Source organism: Frankliniella occidentalis, unplaced genomic scaffold (assembly GCF_000697945.3).
Source record: "Frankliniella occidentalis isolate FOCC.00 unplaced genomic scaffold, Focc_3.1 Scaffold282, whole genome shotgun sequence".
Lineage (NCBI taxonomy): Eukaryota > Metazoa > Arthropoda > Insecta > Thysanoptera > Thripidae > Frankliniella > Frankliniella occidentalis.
In genome coordinates, this window is record NW_026267408.1 from 263,755 (window position 1) to 285,076 (window position 21,322).

Sequence of the window (21,322 nt, forward strand, 5' to 3'; positions counted from 1 at the left end):
AAACTATTCCACCATGGTCCGTTTTTATTTATTGCTTGAGATTCTCAAGTTTATTGAAACAGGGCTCAAGGTGTTCAAAACTGTTTATTTCAGATAAATTCTGAAAATTAAAAACACCATGTTGTACCTTGTTTTTAATTGGAGACTATCACACGATACTTTGAAAAAATATTTTTGTTATTTTTGTTGTATATTTTAAAGATTATCAGTGCCAGAATTAAGTAATAAGGAATATGAAAAATACAGTCAGAAATGTTTTGTTTATCTTTATTTCATAAGGCATCTTAAATACAAAAGATGTTTACGGATGACAGGTAGGTACAACACAAAAAATGATCTACAAACATTAGACCAAGAGCCTTTGGGTACGTAGAACTTTGGCTACTTTAAAATTGAGAAGATAACAAAAAAGTGCTTTGTGAACAGAAGGAAAAGTGCTTCACCGTTTTATCAAAGGTTACATTTATAACTCAAAGTTTCATCAAAATGGAAGAGAAAAATCACACCAGTGAGGAAGAAATCATATGCTTGGGAGGGAAAGCCGATATAAGGAATCAGCCTAACCAAGGATTAATCAAAGTGCTAACAAGTACAAGCACTAGCGCATACTCACAAACATTCACACGCAGGTATTCAAGTATAATCAGTAATAATATGCGTGATAGGACACGTAGAGTAACATTGACAGTATGATGTGAATTACAGTGGTCACAGCCTATATTGTACCAAAAATGACAATGAAAAAAAAAAGAAGAGCACAAAGAGCTACTGGGCACGACATAGCAAGCCATTGGTAGATGTCAAGTCAAGCTCAGAGGAGACTTGTCAGTGTTAGTACATTTATTGAACGATACATACAAGTAGGTAGTGTAAGGCCTTGAATTTCTAGAGGTGATCACTCCAGTCCAAAACCCAGCATGCGGACCTGCCGCATTTAGTGAAATAAGTAAGATACCTTGGTTCAGTGGCTTAAATGATATACTTTCCTTGGTAAGTAATGACCTTTGATAAGGTGGTTCTGCAAATTTTACTCCAACTAAAATCTTAAAACAGTATTTTCCTCACCTAGATTCAAAATTTATAAATCAAATTAAAATACTCATTCACTCTTGTTTCCTAATTCTCCCTCTTCTTTTTCACTTGTATCATCATTTAATTCACCGCTTTTCTCTTTAATTGCTGGTGTTTCTTCTTTCCCAGTCAATGTTCCATTGGTTGCTTCTTCAGTTTTTCTTGGTGATGATGCTGGCTCAGTTTCTTCAGGAATAGGTTTAGGACGGTCTGGATTAAAAAGCAAAAATCACATTTATTTCTGCAGTGAGAGGAATTATGAAATAACTGGAAAGGAAATTAAAACTAAAACCCACAGGGTTACACTTTAACCACTGACTTATAAAATAACTGTAGTAACTCACCTTCCTCTCGCTTATCTTTCCTCTCATGAGACCGATCTCTCTTGTATCTGTCACCACGAGATGATGAGTGATGACTGTCATCCTTTTCTCGGGATCGACGTCTGGTGGAATGGGATTGTCTACTACGGCTCCTACTTCTTGATCGGTGGGACCTAAAAGAAAATGCACGTCAATGAGTGGAAAGAAGTCAAGCAATTTCTTTACAACAGTTAAATTGATACACACCTGGAATTGCTGCGCGAACGTGTCCTTCGGCGCTTGCTCCTTCCACTCTCACTACGACTGTCACTGGGACTGCGCTTGCCTCGTTCTCTGTCCCTATCACGGTCCCTGTCCCTCTCACGATCCCTGTCCCTATCTCTGTTGTCCCGTCTATCGCGGTCGCGGTCCCTGTCCCTGTCACGTTCCCTGTAACGGTCACGGTCCCGGTCCCGCTCACGGTCGCGATCACGGTCGCGGTCACGATCTCTGTCCCTGTTCCGATCACCGCGATCTCTCATTCTGTCTCTGTCCTCTCTTTCTCTGTCACGGTCTCTGTCGCCTCTTCCGTCATTCCGTCGCTGGTTCTTGCGCTCTTCAACAGTTGCCTTGAAATGATACAAAAGGAAAACGGTGTGAACATTATTTCCAATGTACAGAGAACATGGATTATACCTGAAAAATTCTTACTCACCTGTAGCTGAGCAAGCTTTTCCCGAATTTTGATAAACCCAAGATGAAGCTTGCCACCAAAATGATCAGCCAATCGTCTGTCATTGTCATGAATACCAAGATATGCTGAACAGACTTCACACACTCTTAATTTCTGTTGCTGATAACTCGAGGCAGGCATTGAATTACGGTACTCCAATTCTGCTGCAGCTTTCTTTTTACGAAGGTCTTCAATCTAATTTTTTAAAAAGTTGGTTGGATTAAATTTTTCTACTTATAACAGATATAATTATTTATGCAATGCAAGTGAAACAAAAGTCAAACAGAACTTTACCTCTTCCATGAGTTTCATGCTCTCATCCACCAGACCTTCAGCCCCAAGCATTTCTGCTTTGGCCAGTTTTTTACCAATCTGTTCAGCAAGCTCATGTACTTTGTTTGCTTTAGCAGCAACTTCAGCAGACAGTACTTCTTGAGTTTCAAGAAGCCTTTGCTTTGCTAAGTCTGTACGATGGTCACAGTCAGCAATAAAAGATTGTAGATGTTCCATTGCCTAGAAAGAGAATATAATTAATTAAAGAGACATTAAATTAAATGCAGACATAAACAGAGATAAAACTTACATCAATGTCATAGTAGTAGTCCCTTTTCTTGCTGGCTTGTTCATAATCTGCGCGAAGTGCGAGATCGTGAATTTTGGGACATTCTCCGAGGTCCATTCGCTGCAACATAAAAACGCCAGTGAGAAAACCTTGAATAGTTTAGAAAACCTTATGATTTACAGACCATTCCTGGATGGCTTACAATGGTGAAAAGCACAAAAGTTGGTGAGCAGACTACTTTTACCCTTCCATAAACTAAAGCTTTCTCAATATCCAAAGAGAGGGTAAGGAGAATAAAATTAAAGAACAGGAGTACATAGTAAGCATTCTTAAAGTGATGGATTAAAAAAAGTGAAAAAAAGAGAGAAAATGAAGGTGATATTTCTCCTGAGAGAGGTAGACAAAATGAGAATATAGCTATAGAAAATTCAACAGACCAATATTTTCACTTGAAGCAGTCATAAAATCCATAGCCAATGTAATAATTCTAATTCTGCACTTGATTGAAGTTCAGAACAACTGTAGACACCTAACTAAAACTAAGACCAACGTGACAGCCAGAAACTTCCCCTCTTGCTTCAGCCACAAACACTCCATAGCTCAAGTTAACAATTCAACAGTGGCATAAATTATTGGTATTAGCAAAAATTTCATGATCAGGATTGCCACAAAGCTGAATTGTTGTCTAAGAACAAGAAAAACTTCTTGTGTAACAAAGAAGAAGAATAAACACTTTCAACCTATGATCGAATCAGATGTGGAAACAATACCTGCGTCTCTGATTTAAAATTAAACAAACTAGACAAAGTCATTCCTTTATCCAATACAAATCCAGATAATGCAGAACAAGAAAACACAGTGCAAAAATCAGGGCATATGTGTTGGTTTTGTAGCACCTCTTAGTATTGGTGGAAGAGGCAAGAAAATGTATCTTGATTCGAAAACCTTCATCATTCTTACTAGCATCAACCCCAAAACATCAACGCAGTCCTTCAACGCCAACATAAGCTTTTGAAGATAGTAAAAAACCTGTGTAGAAGGCTCTTCATCATTCAACAAGCATCACTGAATTGTTAAAAACTAACAGAATGAAAATTGAAGGTTCCTCAGAAGCCTTCTCCATGACCTAGATAAGGGGCAAATTAGGAAATTGGCATGAGTCTGAGGAGTCACTTTTCAAAGTCGTTTCTTTCTTTTAAAAAAAATAAGACGTAATCCTGAAATAAAACTAATTCTATCAAATCAACAATGTGAAGCACCATGCTACCCTCAAACGGAGAACTTTGAGTACAAAGATCATTTCACATCAAATTGTACGAGCAAAATATGATAATTTCATCAATTTTGGAAGAAACGTGGCTCCTCAGATAAGAGTAAGAAAAGGTTTCAACATGGTCAGATATAGCAACTTACAGACGCATCTTCTAGAGCGGCACTTGGCATGAAGACGGTGGTGTCATAACCCCTCTAATTACGATGGCTCAGTCAAAATGCTTTCATTTTTAAAGCCCTGAGGGTAAAAGAAACCAGTTTTGTATGTGAGTTGCGCCTCTTTCAACTCAACAAATTACATGTGACATTATGTAACATTTTGAGTAGTCCTGATCAGGTTTGCCTTGAAATCAAATAATTTAATTTGGATAGAGGCTACAAAACAAGACTTCTAAACAAAACTCATCGAAGAAAAATGAAATGGAAAGTTGGATGTCAAGGCTGAACCACTACAGGAGATCATTCAATGCAAAAATTTAGAAATATTCTAGGTACATCACCGATCCTTTGATGTTCCCCAATCATTCAGAGTTTGTAGACCATTGTTAAAAAAGTTATACTCACAGTGGATTGGTTTCCCTTTTCCCAGCATCTTACCAGAGCTACAAAAGACCATGCAATTTATTTTACTTACAAATAGACGACCATAAGGGCACCTCACCATCAGGCTTGATAGCTTCAAGTTTCATTTACAGGTACAAAGAAATAAGGTTGACGTGTAATTGGTAGGTTAGACAATGTGCAGAGAAGAAGACTGTATAATAACCATTGCAGGGGCGCAGGCACTTCAGAACAGTAGAGGCTGAATAACCTCTTGAACAACCTGAACGTGACTTTAGGCAATAGATGTTATTAAGCAACTGAAGAAATGTTCATCAATTTCACTTCCAGAGCTTACAAAACACAGACATTTGGAAGACATTAATTGATGAAAATTGCAGCTGCATGGCAAGGACAACCCAAAACTCACTGTACAGACAGTAAATTAAATTACAGTTCACTGTGCGACCCCTTTGTGAACAATTAATCAAATGTATTACTTCAGTACAAGCAAAATGTGATGGAAAATTAGAGCTGTCGGTAAAGATTGATCAAGTAGCAAAAGCTATTAATGCAGCAGCATCTTCATCACAAGGAAAATGGGACACAGTAGACACTTACGAAAGATGAGACTGCAATCAGCTGTAAGCAACCTTTCCGTACCTTGCTTTTCTCCGTACAGGAAAATTTACTTACCAAATGTTATAAAAACCTTTAAATGTAACCCTCTTTAAAGGTAAAAATGCAACCACATTCCTATAAATATCTACATAGCAACTAGATTTACTAGATTGGAAAATATTTGAACCACAAGCTGCCATGTACTTGGTATTTTGTAAACCCCAGATTTTTAAGAATATGAGTCTGTTGTCCTTAGTTGGTAGATGTTGTCGTATGATACGTACCATGAAGGCCAGATGTTTGGTCTTAAGGACATGATACGTACCAAAATAGTCAGGAGCATGGTATTGAGCGATGCTCATAATTGGAAATCTATACTGAAATCAATTTAGCAATGCTGAGTACTTACAGACCTCTTTAAGCACATCAGTATCCTATAATCACTGTTTCTGAAAACAGTGAAGAGATTTTTGTAAATGTATTCCAATAAAGATTACAGCTTAAAAGAAATGCAGCAAAAGGAATTTCTTTTTCTATTGTGAAGAAGTTAAAAGTTGACAAGTTTTAAGCTTTGTAAAAATTTGTGAATATTCTAAAATTTAACAAATAACAAAATAGAGTTGAAATACAATGCTGCACTACCAGTTATTAAATAATATACTAAGGGAGGAAAGACATCACTTCTTTACACCAAAATACAATTTGAACAACTGTCCCATAAACTTTCTCTCACCATGCACAAGTGTTTTTTTCTTAGCAATTTAATGAGATGTGAATTGTGCAATAAAACTTGAAAGGAGATTAAATAGTTAGAAGTGAGATATAGATTTGAGAGAATGCAGCAAATATCAAGGTCAAATATTTGTGGGTATTAATGCCTGACACATTAATCTACATTCTGGAAAGCAGTTAGATCTATAGTGGTTCTTCAAAATTTTTATTACAATGCAGAATATATAAATATTCTGAACATCATTCTCAGCTTGGGAACAAAAATTTATATCTCCTGATAGTAGCATTCTCACACTGTCTTGCCAGCCCAAATGGGCACAAGAACATGGCATTTTGTTGTCAACATGAGTTGGTTGAGAAATTGCACAAAGGCATGTTAGGATTAAAGTAAAATTCACAAGGCATGAATTTCTGCCAAAAGATCTGACTAAAACACCATGTTCCTTGCTCTAATATAAATATATATTACCAGAGAAAACAGAGTAAACCTACCGTAGAAGATAAGATTTCATGAGGGCAGCAAGCGAGAAGGAAGCTCTTGCACACCTTGGTATCGGTGAATTTCACTTGATATTTACTGTTTTCACCTGGAAAAGATGCAGAGGGTAAAATCAAATAAAAAAAAAAGTTTCTCTAATATATGAGCTGAGAATCTATTTAAATGCAGTTCATTCACAATAAATAGCCTGGGCAATGCTATGGAAAATCGGTGCGTGCGTGTGGTAGTTAATACGGCTCTAACCACTCGGAAACAAAGTTGAAAGGTTTAAACCCAGAGTAGAATCAAAGATGTGTTCAGAAATAAAACATTACAGGCATAGGTATGTAAGGGTGTAGCTTATATATGAATTGTACTCATAATAAAAAGGGGAGCTAAAAGGTAACCTATGAACGACTGATGATCAACCTTTCAGAGTAAAGCGTTCAAACAAATTCATATTCAATGTACTTACCATTTCTTCCTGTGCCCATTAATTGGTCCAGCATCGCCTTCATTTGATCGTGAGCAGTCATCTTGGTTGGTGTGGGAGACAAAATTTCCAGAAGATATTTCGTCTCCACCGACCATAACACGTAAGGAAGATGGCGGCCGGGATATTGATGGAAAAAAAGATGCACTGCACAAACAAAACAGGAAGAAAGGAAGAAGAAAAGCAAAATAGACTGTTGCCAACTGCGTAATACATGGGATAGATACTTTTGAACGTGTCAATTTCTATGTTGCGTACTACTTATTTCAAGCGCAATGATAGCCTCCCTTTTCTCGACAAGACAAACATCTTCTTGACACTGGCCTGAAAAATTTTGTCCACTTTATTTTTTTTTGTTTGGTTGGTTAAAATGCTAAAAGTCACGTGACTGGATGTCACAACAACAATGCTTGTTTACAAATGTCGTCTGAAACACATTTTGTAAAGCAGCCGAACATGTCCGCTCAAGGAGATTCTGTCATTGACATTGCACTCTTGCAGAAAAATATAAACTGCCTTCAAAGTGAAGACAAGAAGAAAAGAAAATCAGCTCTTGATGAACTTCGTAGCCATATATTTCCTCTGTGCAAGTCGTATCCCCAGCTCATGCAAGAGCATGATGATATCTTTAAATCGATCATAAAGTGTTTTAGTGATCAATCTGAGGCTTGCAGAGAGTCTTCAGTAAACCTTTTGAAAGATCTTTTATCAGAGAATGTCCATGTCAAATACAATTGCGCATTGGTCATGCCGGTTCTCACTTCAAGGTTAGGTTCGGACGAAGTTATTGAAACCTCTGAAGAAGTTAGATACGTCCTTGTTGAACTGCTTCATGGCCTTATCAAGCGTTTCCCCAAAGAAATTTCCCCTTTTTTCAATGAACTTATCATAATTTTAAAAAAGGCAATCCTCGACCCATTCCCTAAAATTAAAAAAGAGAGTTGTGAATGTGCGCGCTCACTAGCAACTGCAATCCCAGAGAATTTTCACATGCAGTCCGAATCTCTTGTTAAACCACTCATCCAAATTTTGACTCATCAGCAGTACAGAGTTAGAGTAACTGCCATACATGCCCTTGGTCAGTTTGTGAGCTGTCATTTTACATGGGCATATGTGAATATTTTTAGTTTTGTGTAATTGTATATTGTTTCAGGTACTGTTGTTCGCTTTGGGAACAATAAGTCCATCAAGGATGCCTCAGGCCCACTTGCTGAAAGGTTATTTGATCAGGCTCCACAAGTTAGAGATGCTGTAACTCAAACAATTGGTGATTGGCTTATTAATTTGCCAGACCGATATTCCTATTTTTACGTAATGATTCCTCTCATTTTAACAAGGTAATTCTATTAAGTTTCTTCAGTGCCTCTTTATCTTTTCAGCTCAGTAAGATGTTTACCTTGTTCCAGTCTAAATGACCAATCTCCTGAAATTCAAGAAAAAGCATGGACTCTTTGGAGTGAGGCAGGTGAACAATGGGCCAAGGAAAATGAAGATGATATTAAAGACAAACTTGATTTTTTAGATGCTCAGCCTCAACATTACCCACTGAACTGTAAGGGAGAAACAGTGGGTTTGTGATTTCTTATATTTAATAACAACTCCACTAATTATTATTATTTCTTATGTTTAATTTTCAGTGAGAAGGCCAAATATTGGTTGTCGCACCCTTGTTAAAAGAAATCTTCATAAAATTGCATCTGCTCTTGTTCGTGAACTTGAGGATTGGCTTGTTGATGTTCGCATTAAATCTTCTCAGCTACTTTGTGTTATAGTTGTAAATGCAGAAAGAGATTTACATCAGTATGTAGAGCAACTACTCCTTGGAATGTACCGAGCCTGCAATGATGAAGATGCAAGAGTTGTAAATAATGTAAGTATCCACAAAAATACCCCTCTCCAATCTTCTCTTCCTGTTTTCGAAATTGTAACTGTATCCAATGACTGTGAATAAGTTACATTATTTTACAGATTGAAAGAGCATCTCACCTTATGGGTTATTTTATACCGCCAACAAATTACTGGGCTTTAATACATCCAATCATGGAGGATTCCTGCCACCAAGGACATCTGAGGGTTTTGGCTTCACTCATGAGTGGTAGTGAATCAACATTACTCTTGAGCTCTATAAAAACTGTTGCAGATTTTCTTCAACAACCCTCCATTTGCCGTTCTAGAGAGGTACCTTTTATTTATTTTTTGTACTTTTTATTTGAAAATTGTTGGACCAAATACTTTTGTCATTCTATTTGTTCCTTTTTACACCTAGGCTGTTTACCAAACACAGCTTGTGAAATGCTGCCAGTCTATTCTGAGTGTGTGTGGAAAAGACAGTGTTGTTGTTTCTCAACAAATATTTAATGTCCTTTCAACTGCCCTAGCCCTTGCCGCTTCAGATGATGTACAAAAATTTGCCCAAGGTGCCTACTTCTTTTAAAAAGTAATTATTTTATCTTTTAATAATTGATTTTTATAATTATCATACTTAATATCTGTTAAAAAAAGGTACGCTAAGCAATTTGAAAACACTTGAAGATCTAGAAAAAGTATCTGATCTGTACAAAAAGTTCATGCGCCCACTACTCCTGGATGTTAGTTCATCTCCTGAGTTGTGGACAGTTCACTGCCCCGAGAGACAAATTTTTCAGACTTTGATGTTGAATTCAGGTACCTGTCTGTCAAAGTGAATTTCTGCTGTCAGTCAGTCTGACACTGTAATAACTGTTTTGTTTTGTTTTCTCAGGTCCTGCCATAAGTGCTAATCTTGATCTAATGATTCCAACACTAACAGCAAGCTTAAAACCTGAAAACCAGGATGCTGAAATGAAATTAAAATTATTAACAAGTGTTGCAATAATCTTGCAGAATGCAGATAACACACACTGCATTGATACTCCTGTGATGGATCCATTCCTTTTATCTATCATAAAAGGTACTGAAAGTCATATGCAGTTTTTTTTTTTTCAATTGTTGCTGTTTTCTTTTGATTGTATGTTATGAGTCAAAATCCTGTTAAGGTGTAATCGCTCCCAACCTGGTGTGGAAAGCTGGACGTACTGCAGAGGCTTTAAGGACAATAACTGTGTCTTGTCTGTTGTCAATCCTTCAAACACATGGGGTAAGAAATGAAGAAACAACGGAATATCTTGTGGATAGTTTGACTCCTATTGTCTTGACACTAGTTGAGGATTCTGCCAAAAAGTCTCGATTATACTCTTGTCATTCCTTGTGCCACATTATATGTGCAGCACAAAAAATGAGTAAACTAAGGTCTGAGCATGTGCACAAAATTTACCCTGGTGAGTTCTTAAATTCCTAACTCTACTACCTCACCTTGCTAAGAATGTACTTCTAATTGATACTTTCTAATCTTTCAGTGGTCATGAAACGCCTTGATGATGTTGATGATGATGTAAGAACCACTGCACTAGGTGTTCTGAAAAATTTGTTTATAACCCTCCCAGATGATTACAACATTGAATGTTCATCTGCACACATAGAAGCTTTGTATTCTACTCTCCTTGTTCATCTTGATGACCCTTCTGTCCAGTTTGGTGCCTTGGTGCTCGGTGGGTAAACCTTCTTTGTCCAACTAGTGCTTTTTAAGGTTTCATTGTTTTAACATATAATTTTCTAACATTTTAGAAGTATTAAAAGAAATATCATTTCTGAAGCCAATTTATCTCTCAGATAAACTTAATACAGCAAAATCAAGTTTTAGAAATCAGACGGCTTGCCAAGAACTGTCTTCATACATTGACAGCGCTCATGTGTTGAAGATGAACTGAATTCCTTACTGGTTTAAAACTACATTACTACTTTTGTAACATATTGATAAAATTGTGTATTCTTTTTGCACTATCAAAGTTTGTAGACCTTTTAAAAATAATCTGTGATGTATCAACTCTCCACCAAATAATATTTGATGGATCAATAAATTTAAAGAAAATGGTAAGAAACAGCACACAGTGGGTGAGGTTCTCTTTATTTATGAAACTGTACAGAGTGCGCTTGCTCGGATGTACTTTCTTCCCCCTTTTAAAGATAATGATCAATTATCAATTAACTTACAGCACAGTAATACATAGATTCCATAATCTTTGGAAAACACATCATGCTATTTCTTAATAAGCTTAACAAGAACAAAACAACTTCCCAGCCCTCACTCTGAATAAAATTTTACGCCATCTGTATCCTCAATGTACAAATTATTACACTGAAATTCTACATTTTGTATCAAAATCTATGTACAGTTTAAAAAAAAATTATACAACTTTTCTCACAGCAAGTATCTGGCAGTGAGTCAGAGATGATAGCTCATAATACTAGAGCCACAGTTCATTAACACTTTCAAAAGTCTTTTGCATAGTGGTTGTCGAATTTTAAATTTCATCAGAGAGTTTTATTTCACTGGAGAGAATTTGGTCCCTTGATAGGGCTTTCAGTTAAAGAGAGAGAAATGATTTTAATTCAGTGGAATCTTTGATTATGTGACATGTAAAGGTACCAAATTGTAGTTTATTGACAGCTTGTTAATCATTATCCAATACTTGTAGGAAATAGAGTGGTACAAAATCCACACAGATGCAATGAATTTATACTAACATCCCTTTCCACAACAGGAAATTTGGAGCAACATCTAAAAAGAAGTGTCACCCTTCATTTCTTCAGTCTTGCATTATTTTGCCTTAAAAGAGGAGTTTGTTAGGAAACATCCATCCACTAATCACAGTTAAGTCTTTTCAAAAGAAGAGTGACTTCACTTGTTGAATTCCACACTAATTTGGCTTGAACATTTTCATGCAAGCTGGAAAATTATGTAAGGAATACAAAAAACTGTTACATACAATTTTTTTTTTTAGTTAAATATGAATCAACTTTTAAAATAACAAGTTTCCCAATGATTGGATGGTGATTAGACATTTCTGAACTGCAATAAAAAATATTTCCTTGTAAAAATCTCATTCATAATATCTGCTAGGCAAAACCTGTTAACAATCTCCCCCAAAATATTGATAATTTACATCTTCTGCTCATAAAGAGAGAAGCCACACCCCTAAACTGTAAAACTGACACACATACATTACCAACCACTAACTGAAAATTGATTATTGTGACATATTACAAAACCATGAGAAGTGAGCAAGGTCGGTTTGATGCCAAGTAGGTACAAGAAATTCACAATATTGAACAATCGTAGCATTTAGTCACAGGACAAACCAATGATTCTACATTCACAAAAAAATAAAATCATGTACGACTACAGATGTGATGTCATTGAAAACCTATAAGAAATACATTAAATTAAATTCAATCCCGGATGTATTGTCTGAAAATTTTGATGTTCTAAAATAAGTGGGCAAAAAAGACCAATGATCAACCCTACTATGTGAAAAGACCAAACAAAATAATAATTGTAAGACATAAAAGCCTCCAGAGTGACAGGCAATTGAACCCGTGCTTTTATACCCTTCCTAAAATATCCTGTTTTATTATCATGAATATCTTTATTTAATTTTCCTATCAAAGAGATTTTAATTTAGATATTTTATGTACAAAAGAGATGAGAGTAGAACAAAGAAATCAGGATCCATTCAGTCCACAGCCGATTGTCAAGGCTTCCATTTTATCTAGGTAAATTGCACATTTCACAGGATGACAGATGTGGCGCATTTATGAATGTGCAGTGAGGACATGTCCATTTTGCACCACCTCCGAGACCCGATCCACTAGCTCCATGATGATCAAGCGAATGAGAACCAGAGGCACTTGATACCTCAGTGGCCGCAATTAATTGTTCAACAGTTCCCCACTGTTCAGAATGACGCCATTCTGAAGCTAAAGCACTGTTTCCTGTTCGCACAGCTTCCAACAGGGGAGCCATATGTTCCTGAAAATATGAGCACAGAAATAGATTGTTAAGTATTAAGATTTTGCTTAACACAAATTACTATAGTAACTTTTCAACTCTTACCCTCAAGGGAAGCATGTCCATAGTTGCAATATACAACAGAACATGGAAGTCCGACATGGCAAGCAGGAACTGATCCTCAGTAAACTGGCGCATATAACTACTCAAAGTACCAAAATCTTGTAAATGGCCCTGAACCATTCTGGAATAAAATAGATGAAACATATATAATTACAAGAAAGGGCATGAATGTCCCACAATTAATAGAAAAGAACAAATATAATACCTGTTTTCAACAGGGAACTGGCTGATAGACGAGTCAACGTGGAATTTGTACTGGGGCACTAAAGGTGTAGATGCAGGAACATCAACCAGGAGATATTCTACGGGCAGTGGTCTTGCCAAACGGGGAACTTCATTTCCATAGTTGTCCTTCTCCTACAAAAAAATAATAAAAAAATTACAATTGCTTTTATTGATTTATAATTTGTTTCCCCAGTGTTATAGCTCAACGTATGTTGAAAAGCATTGAAATGATAACGCCTGAAACAATCTGTTTGCTAAACAAAAATAATTTGTCATGGGGCTCATCTAGGTGTAATATTTGTACTGGCGTGCCCTAGACGCCTGCTTGCGACTGCGTGTCCAGGATCCAACACGAGGGGGAAGATCACCCCTGGGGGATGGCGGGCCATGCCGCACAATATGCCTATGGATATGTTCAGGGGAATAGCAGTGCAAGTTAAGTTGCCTACCATCAAGCGCCTCAGTAAGTGCCATCAGTGCAAACGAACACCTCATGACCCCCCCCCCACCAGAAAGGTCATGTCCAATACACGTCTAAGGTGACCATTTAGACGAGTATTAGACATGGTCTTTCTGATCGGTGCCTCCCAATAGGCACCTAACGTTATTAGAGGAGACATGAAGTACCATTCGAGTTGGGACAGTTTTCACTGACAGTGTAGAGGGGAGGCATAGATTATTGATCGGCTGTCGCGACATGATTGTTGCTCTTCCTGCCAGCGTGCTCCGGCTGTCGGCAGCCGTCGGCCCACCCCCGCTCCGACCTCGCGGTGTTGTACCTCGCTGTACCACCCCCCTCCGGGGGCGGGGGGGGGGGGGGGGGGGGGGGGGGGGGGGTGTACGCCCCCATGGAGCCCGTGACCAGACCGGGCTCCGCTCCGGGGAACGCGCGCGTCACACAGCAAGTCGGTCCGGGTATAGTGCCGAGAAGGCCAGGGGAGGTGGGGCAGCCGCGAGGGCGCCGGGGCGCGGGGCGCGAGGGCCTCGCTCAGCTCAGTGTGTCGCGCACCTGCGGCCCGCGGCGTCTCCCCGACGCCTGCCCGCGAGGCCCGTCAGGACCGCCCCCCGCGCCGCCTAGGCCGCCGCCAGCCCGCAAGCCCTGCCGCCACCACGCCTTGGACAAAGCAATCGTTATCGACGCTATCTGCTCCAATCATATCTCCACCGCCACAGCACAGCTGTCGGGGCGTCGTCGTCGACGACATGGCGTCGTCACCGCTAAACTTGTGCATCCCGCTGCCGTGGCTCTCCCTCATGGTGTGTGTCGCCGCGAGCTCCGCGAGTGACAGCCGGCTCCCCCCCCCCCCTACCCCACAAGGGCCTCCAAGGGCTATGCGTAGCGCGACCCTTACCTTCCCCAACGCCCTTGCAGCGCACCCCCCCACCCCTTCCATGGGCCGCCCTTCGTGTCCCCACCACCACCACCGGCAAACCACCCCCTTCCCTCCTTTGTCAGCTGCAGTGCAGGTCGCCGCCGGGTTCAATGGAGTGGCGACTACCCATGGCTCTCATGATGTGGCAGCTGTCCCGCCGCAGGCCCCAGCGCCCACGAGCCCGCACGATAAGCCCGTGCTGAGTCGCGCTTTTAATGCCTTGCCTGGCCACTGCCACGCACGAGCAGCCGGGGCAGCGACGATCGTCCCCCCAGTCCCCCAATGCGTTGCATCGGCATTCGAAAGAAGTGGGCTATCGCGCGAATCGCCTCGAACAGTGTCACAAGCGCCTGCTCCTGCTGCATCACCCCGTGATCACGCTCGTACTTCCCCCGTTTCCTGTCGACGGGAAAGACGGGACGCTGCCCCCTCCCTATCCCTGGCCGCCCGCCCGCCCCCGCAGCCACCCCAAGTCGGTCCAGAGGAGGGCTTTGTCCTCCCCCTTTTCGCGCCCTCCGCCGTCGACGAGCGCAGCCGCCAACCGCCACGAAGCAGTGCGAAACAGACACCGGGCAGGCCGACGGACCGACTGCGGGTGCTTCGTGCAGTGCGTGCTCGGCGTGCGCGCCTCGCTCTCTCTCCGTCTTTCGCGTCCCTTTCTCTTTCCCTCTCGCTCTCTCTCGCTGCTGACGCGAGACGCGACGCACGCACGCACAGTCGGGTCGGAGTCGGTCGCAAACCCCCCCAACTCATCTCCTCACATCGTGCGGCAGCGCTGCGCAGCGTCGAGTCGAGTGGTGGAAGCGACCTGAGTTGTCGGCCGCGCGACGCCCGAAGGCTTTTGGCCGTTTTGTTGTTTGCCGTGATCTTCGCCATTGTCCGCGCCAGCCCGCCGCGCCAGTCGTCCCGCGAAGCTGTCGGCCCGGACCGCAACGCACAAAGCCCGTTAATGTCACCGAACACGGCCCGGAAGGCTGAAGTAGATAAATGTGGCATTTGGGGCGCAACTGAACCCGAGCCGAGCCGGTGTCATCAAAGCAACAAGGTGGTGGTTGTTGACGACTTTTCCGCTATAGTTCTAGTAGCCAGCAGACTCTCGAGAAAACAATCTAGAGGCGAGAGGCAATAACGGCACTTGGGTTTCTAAGCCACGCACGCTAATGCGCGCTTCTATGCTCCTCTAAGTAGCCAGATAATCAAAATATAAATAAGAATATGCACGTGTTATGATGGGAGGATAACAGTTACTACTCATAGGCACAGTGATTCCCCAAGTTTTCACGGGTTCGAAATCGCAATTCGTATTATAATCTGTAACGCCGCGACAAACGAATTCAATTAATTCCATTCTGAACATCTAAAAGATGTGCATACTTGAGGACATCTGGTGTCAAGTAACAATAACCTCATCTGAACAACAGGCCACACAGACGGTGGCAGAAAATTGTATCAAGTACTAAATTTTGGGCACTGTACTAAAGAATTTATCCGTAGACAGCCAATATTGACTAATCAACGGTGATAAATTTATCTATTTGGAATACATTAAACAGGGAAATATGAGTTTCAGCAGCACAACGAAGTAGGGTTATGTTCCCCTAGATAACTAGCACCAGTTCAGGACTGTAGTGGCCCAATCCCCACTTACGCAACAACCAAGAGCAATCAATTCTCATGACAATATTGTGCAGAAAAATAATTCCATGCTCAAATCTTAACTTACAGATGCCAGACTACGACCCTGACAACCTGTCAAAAATTGAAGCGCTTGTATTATGTGGCCAATGCAAGATTCCTTATGATGATGCAACGCACTTGCCAAAAGATTTGACTTGCAAACATACTTTCTGCCTGGAATGCATTTTATCAGGCCTAGGGAAAGCAACGAAAGGCTCGTCTGTGAGATTGGGAGAAATTTTCTGTGATCTATGCTGGAAGCTGACAGAACTCACAGAAAAGGGTCCACAAGCACTTGAAACAAATGAGCCAAAATTGGCTTTGGTAAAGCTGTACATGCAATTAAAAGAAGGTTCGTCATTGACTAATGGTGACATCCCTAATGGAAGGTCTTCAATTCATGAGGTTTGTTAATTTTTCTATCAATCACATTAATTCTCCTAGAAACCTAGATGACCAGCAGATTTGATTACAGCCCAGCCCTTATGAATCATGCGCTCGTCACCAAGGCTATCCGCTACAGCTATGGTGCATTGATTGTGAAACATCTCTATGTGCAGAGTGTCAAACTACCATGCATTCCGATCCTATGTTACACAGGATTTGGACTCTAGAACAAGCGAAGGAACGCATAGTGAAGGAGGTATAAGCATAACTAATCAGAACTTACTTACAGGTAATTTTAATTAATGAGCTGTCATAATATAATCTACTATTTTCAGGCCTTTAATGAGATCACTGTAATGGGATCTATGGATGATAATATTCGTCAGTTGGCAAAGCGTCAGCGCCAGTTTTTGATATTGATTCGAGATGCTTGCACTGCCTTGACAACTGAAGTGCAGACTTTCCTAGATAGTGAATGGAATGTTGATCCGTCAGCTGAGATCAGGAATGCATTACCACCCATACAGCAGGCACTGATGGAGTCTAAATGTCCCTCTGAAGTTCGTGAATTACTTAAGGTTATTCTTCTAAAAAAGCAGAGCTTGGAGGTATTTATTAATTCTCTTTCAAGGAAAGTTTCAATGGCAATTTTGAGTTATCAGTATTCTTATCTTATGTTTTTTATTCACATCCAGGTTAAGTGCCAAGAGAACATAATTCAATGCCAGTTAAATGACCTTATTGGTCATTCTGATCGAATTTTCGATTTTGAATCCCTCCGCCAGACAGTTGCAAGTATCCTCTCAAACGAAAAAGAGATTAAGCCAATGTCATTGCAGCAGCCCCACCCAGATCCTATTCTTCTCTTGACGAATTACTGCATGTCCCAGTTATTTTCTCGAGTTCATCAAACCCAGAGAACTTCTGCTGACAGTGCTCTTCTGAATCATAACATGCAGAGACAACTCGTTATTACCCCACCCGAAATTCCGGTTGAACCTACTCCACCCTCTATTCTAACTCCCCCCCAGATCCAACCTGATATTGAATCTTCAGAACCGTTCAACAATTCAAACATCCATCAGGTTGAGTATTCTCATCCTCTTCAGCCAACTGTTTCAGTGCCTTTTGATAGTGAAGTAGATAGCCAAGTTTCCCGCCCAACTACTCCAACTGATGACAATGCATCTACCCCTTCTTCCTTAAGTAACTTTTCCCCTCCACCAGCAACTACTGCACAGATTGTGCAAATGCAGTCAACTAACGCTCATGAGAGAGAAGAAATGCTAGCGCCAATAATCCATCCTCCAGTCCGACCGGTTCCTAACAGGTCTCCTGTCAACGTATCTCCTCGATATTTCTTCCACATTAGTATTAATGGAGTTCACAAGGGGCAAATCATTATCGAAACTCGTCCAGATGTTGCCCCTAAGATGTGCAGGAATTTTGATCGTCTAACAACTGCGGACAGAAAAGCTTCCTACAAGAATTGTTCATTTTTCCAGTGCTGGAAAGAGGAATCGGTAAGACTTCTCTCTTCATAACTGAAATGTGCACAGCTATTGTACATCCTTATGCAAAAATATTTTCATTTTCAGGTTATCACTGGCGACTACGAGTTCAACACAGGACGGGGCGGAAAATCGGTGTACGAAGAAGGATACTTCTTTCCAGATGACACGCGACTACAGGCTGTACGCGGTGCTGTAGGTATGCGGAGGCAACAGAAAAAGAATGATTACTCCGGATCTGTTGGGTCTCAATTTCGAATCATTTTGCAAGACACTACTTTCACCGGCATTTTTGGTCATGTCGTTGAAGGTATTGAAATTGTGGACATGATAGCTAGTTTTGGAGACACGACAGGTAAACCTTGCAAACTAATTACGATTACGCGATGTGGAAAGTGTACATGATACTAGGACTGCTAGTCTTTCTCAGATAAAAGCGAAAAAAAATCTGCTGAAAGCAAAACTTTTCCAAAGATAAATCATAATTCCCTATCATTAGCGCTATCTTTGAGAGGGGATATTCTAATACGTTCATGATTTTGCTTACCCACGAAAAGCTTAAGGGGAGATTATTTATCTCATCGAATTTCTTCCAAGTACTTTTGAAAGACTGAGGGAAGATGTGAAAACTGTAATAAAATCATGCTGGGCACTGTTTTTAAGACTGTGAAACTGTGGCTATATTACCGTTCAATAGTTTAAACTAGGCCTTAATACTTCATTCAATGTGTACTTAAGGTTTCTGCACAATGTACCTCTCTATTACAGGGGTTTCTTTCCAATCTTTTGTGATATTTTAAGTAATGATTAAGCATCAATTTCCTTTCATAATAGAAGTGTGAATGACAGAAGGATTTGATTTTATATGTAACATTCCTTGAAGCAACATTTGCTCATGCATCATAGTGATAAATATATTTTTTTTTAGCCCAGTGAAATTGCGGAGAAGAATGAGGTTAGATGTGAACAATTTGCTACTGTTTTTGAAAAGTTGTCTACATTCCCATCAATAATTACAATTATAAAATAAATGAAATGAGCATAACAACGATTTTCAAGCTCTTCAATCTTCCTAGCAACTTGTAATGGAGAATTTGTTTCAATCACTTCATAAGAAATTAATTTGTTTAAGGGCAAATGCTAATTTTATATACGACCACTATTCAATTATACAAAGACAACTTTTTTACTATTTTACATTTTAAGCGACACGTAATACAAAGTATTTCATTTTAGGCTTCCTTTCTGTGTTGTGGAAAAGAGAAAGCATCTTGGTCTAGGAAAAGTATGTGATTAGAAGTTCCATAATTAATGTAATTTTTTCCTTCCTTTGTACCTTAGTGTTAAGGGCCTCTAAGACATTATGTATTTTGTATTATTGAATTTTGACCTCATTATACCAGCATTATTTTCTTGAGTTATGACTAAACCAGCATTCATGTTGCAACCCTACTAAACTATAAATTTGATCTCGTTGCCATAGAAATTATGTTATTATTATTTGTGAGTTTCATGTTGTTCATCAAGATTCAGACCAATGTTGTCCAGAAATCAAAGGTATTTTGTACTTTAGGCTGACAAAAATGCAGACCATGGTCAGAATAAAACAAGCCCCATGAAATTGCCATTATTTTTGTCCAAACCTCATCAGTGCAACAAATTTCAGCAACCACCATACATTATCAATGTTTTATGTTCAAAAGCCTACATCAATCAGTGCTGACAATTCGTTTAAGGCAACTTTCTAATTTTTAACTGGATAATGGTTCCAGCTAACACTACAATTATTATACAGGAGAACAGTTTTCTCTGTAATATTGTTCCTATTTCACCATTTGAAAATAAGTTGTGCAGTGTTCTACCCAGTAATCCAACGTACCTAAAAACATCAAAGTTAAAAAAATTTCACTCACCTTGTAGTAAACATCGGGCACATACTGCTTATCACTTGACTCCCGAATGCTCCCAAGTTCAGAGGCATCTTTCGTTGGGACTAAGCATCCGTCTCTAACCAAGGCCATGCATTGGTTGGAGACTTGATATCCTTCCATGTGAACTTGATTTGTTGAGTCTCCTGTGGATATCATTAAAATTAATATGGTACAAAACAGAGTAACAACAATGCTTGCTTCAGATTATAGGAAGCTTTACCTGTTACACAAACAGTTGCAAACTTGGAACCAAAGTAACCACCTGGAGAAAAACGGCAAGGATTTGGATGTTGGTTCTGAAAGTGACCAGCCATTATGCACTCTTGGGCAGAGAGAAAGTGGCTTTCAATATTACGCACATGTTGAACCTAGAAGAAAACCAGGGAATGCATGCATGTGACAGTTCCTCTGCCTCATTGAAACTTAGGAGTGAATAGAGGATATAGATGTATACTTACGGTTCCTTTTTGCACATCTGCAATTAAATCAGTAAAAATCCATCCAATCCTGCACATACCAAGTTGTCTGGCTACATCATCCACTACTTCTTCTTTGTCATCAGGTAACAGTAAAGAAACTGAATCCCTGGAGCTTTCCTGAAAATGAGTGTCTATTTCAGAAAACTGCAAACTGCAACATGGCAGAACCTGAAATTTTAAAATAGACTAAGAAGTACTACCTGCGGTGGCTCATAAATGGCAGACACAGTAGCTCGGATGCCAAGGGGAACATCTGCATGAATTTCATATGTTCCATATAGGAAGCCAATCCTCTGATGACCAGTTACCCTCCAATAATCCAGAAAGCGTTCAACTATTTGTGGGTTTTCAAACATTACATTGTCCACATGGCGGTAGATCTTCATAAACAACAAAGATTAGTAGATTTCATAACTAACCCAAAAGCAAATTTCAAAATAAACACAAAATGACAAACCTGGCGATTTAAAGTCACAGCATTTGGTTGGCATTTAGAGCAAATTCCACGTGGCCATGGAGGATGGTCTTTGCAACCCAATTTGATCCTGCAGCTTATGTCTTCCAATGCAACAAACTTGCCCCTAAAAATAAAATATAACTTTTAATCAAGATTCACAAATTTTAAAGATTTCAAAAATCTGTCCTTATTGGTCAAAGGACATTTTACCTATCAACACCAGCAGTCAACTTCCTCAGATATGAATGAAATGACATGTGTTTTATTTTTTGCTCCTTCAAATAGGCTTCATCAAATGGTTCTAGAGGAGAACAATGTAGACAGCATGCATTCGCTCCGTGACGACAACTAAAAAATTAATGTCAATTAATTCCTACCCCCCAAAAATAAAGAATATTTATCTCATCGAATTTCTTCCAAGTACTTTTGAAAGACTGAGGGAAGATGTGAAAACTGTAATAAAATCATGCTGGGCACTGTTTTTAAGAC

The 21,322-nt window shown here is 39.8% G+C and overlaps 4 protein-coding genes across 7 annotated transcripts in view; 2 read left to right on the forward strand and 2 right to left on the reverse strand.

The window, feature by feature from the left end:
- Window positions 1-251: 251 nt before the first annotated feature.
- Window positions 252-6,954, reverse strand: LOC113208436 (putative RNA-binding protein Luc7-like 1). 2 transcript variants are annotated; one of them, XM_026425413.2, is made up of 8 exons: window positions 6,787-6,954; window positions 6,326-6,420; window positions 2,690-2,788; window positions 2,401-2,619; window positions 2,089-2,301; window positions 1,641-2,002; window positions 1,416-1,567; window positions 252-1,281 (listed from the first exon to the last, which is right to left on the reverse strand). In XM_026425413.2, the coding sequence occupies exons 1-8, from the start codon at window positions 6,845-6,847 to the stop codon at window positions 1,100-1,102; spliced, it is 1,383 nt and encodes a 460-aa protein (XP_026281198.1). In that variant the 5' UTR covers window positions 6,848-6,954; the 3' UTR covers window positions 252-1,099. The 2 variants fall into 2 exon arrangements, with proteins under 2 accessions (XP_026281198.1, XP_026281200.1); XM_026425415.2 differs by lacking the exon at window positions 6,787-6,954 and adding an exon at window positions 4,082-4,178.
- Window positions 6,955-7,171: 217 nt separating this feature from the next.
- On the forward strand, window positions 7,172-10,765 carry LOC113208442 (dynein axonemal assembly factor 5). The gene is made up of 11 exons (XM_026425431.2): window positions 7,172-7,882; window positions 7,958-8,141; window positions 8,211-8,356; window positions 8,442-8,674; window positions 8,773-8,982; window positions 9,071-9,221; window positions 9,307-9,468; window positions 9,545-9,733; window positions 9,819-10,100; window positions 10,179-10,370; window positions 10,447-10,765. Exons 1-11 carry the CDS (start codon window positions 7,225-7,227, stop codon window positions 10,587-10,589), a joined length of 2,550 nt encoding a protein of 849 aa, XP_026281216.1. The 5' UTR covers window positions 7,172-7,224; the 3' UTR covers window positions 10,590-10,765.
- Window positions 10,766-10,767: 2 nt separating this feature from the next.
- Window positions 10,768-21,322, reverse strand: part of LOC113208444 (nuclear protein localization protein 4 homolog) — a 12,229-nt gene continuing 1,674 nt past the window's right edge. For both annotated transcript variants that reach the window (XM_026425434.2, XM_052273553.1), the window contains exons 5-13: window positions 21,044-21,181; window positions 20,834-20,957; window positions 20,577-20,756; window positions 20,356-20,493; window positions 20,118-20,265; window positions 19,880-20,040; window positions 12,999-13,150; window positions 12,776-12,914; window positions 10,768-12,691 (exon numbers count right to left, since the gene is read on the reverse strand). In XM_026425434.2, the coding sequence (XP_026281219.1) occupies window positions 12,428-12,691; window positions 12,776-12,914; window positions 12,999-13,150; window positions 19,880-20,040; window positions 20,118-20,265; window positions 20,356-20,493; window positions 20,577-20,756; window positions 20,834-20,957; window positions 21,044-21,181 (1,444 nt within the window). In that variant the 3' untranslated portion in view covers window positions 10,768-12,427. The remainder of the gene's footprint in view (window positions 12,692-12,775; window positions 12,915-12,998; window positions 13,151-19,879; window positions 20,041-20,117; window positions 20,266-20,355; window positions 20,494-20,576; window positions 20,757-20,833; window positions 20,958-21,043; window positions 21,182-21,322) is intronic.
- Window positions 14,105-19,587, forward strand: LOC113208443 (uncharacterized). 2 transcript variants are annotated; one of them, XM_026425433.2, is made up of 6 exons: window positions 14,105-14,275; window positions 16,117-16,473; window positions 16,544-16,711; window positions 16,791-17,063; window positions 17,151-17,978; window positions 18,054-19,587. In XM_026425433.2, exons 1-6 carry the CDS (start codon window positions 14,222-14,224, stop codon window positions 18,369-18,371), a joined length of 1,998 nt encoding a protein of 665 aa, XP_026281218.1. In that variant the 5' UTR covers window positions 14,105-14,221; the 3' UTR covers window positions 18,372-19,587. The 2 variants fall into 2 exon arrangements, with proteins under 2 accessions (XP_026281218.1, XP_026281217.1); XM_026425432.2 differs by lacking the exon at window positions 14,105-14,275 and adding an exon at window positions 15,293-15,436.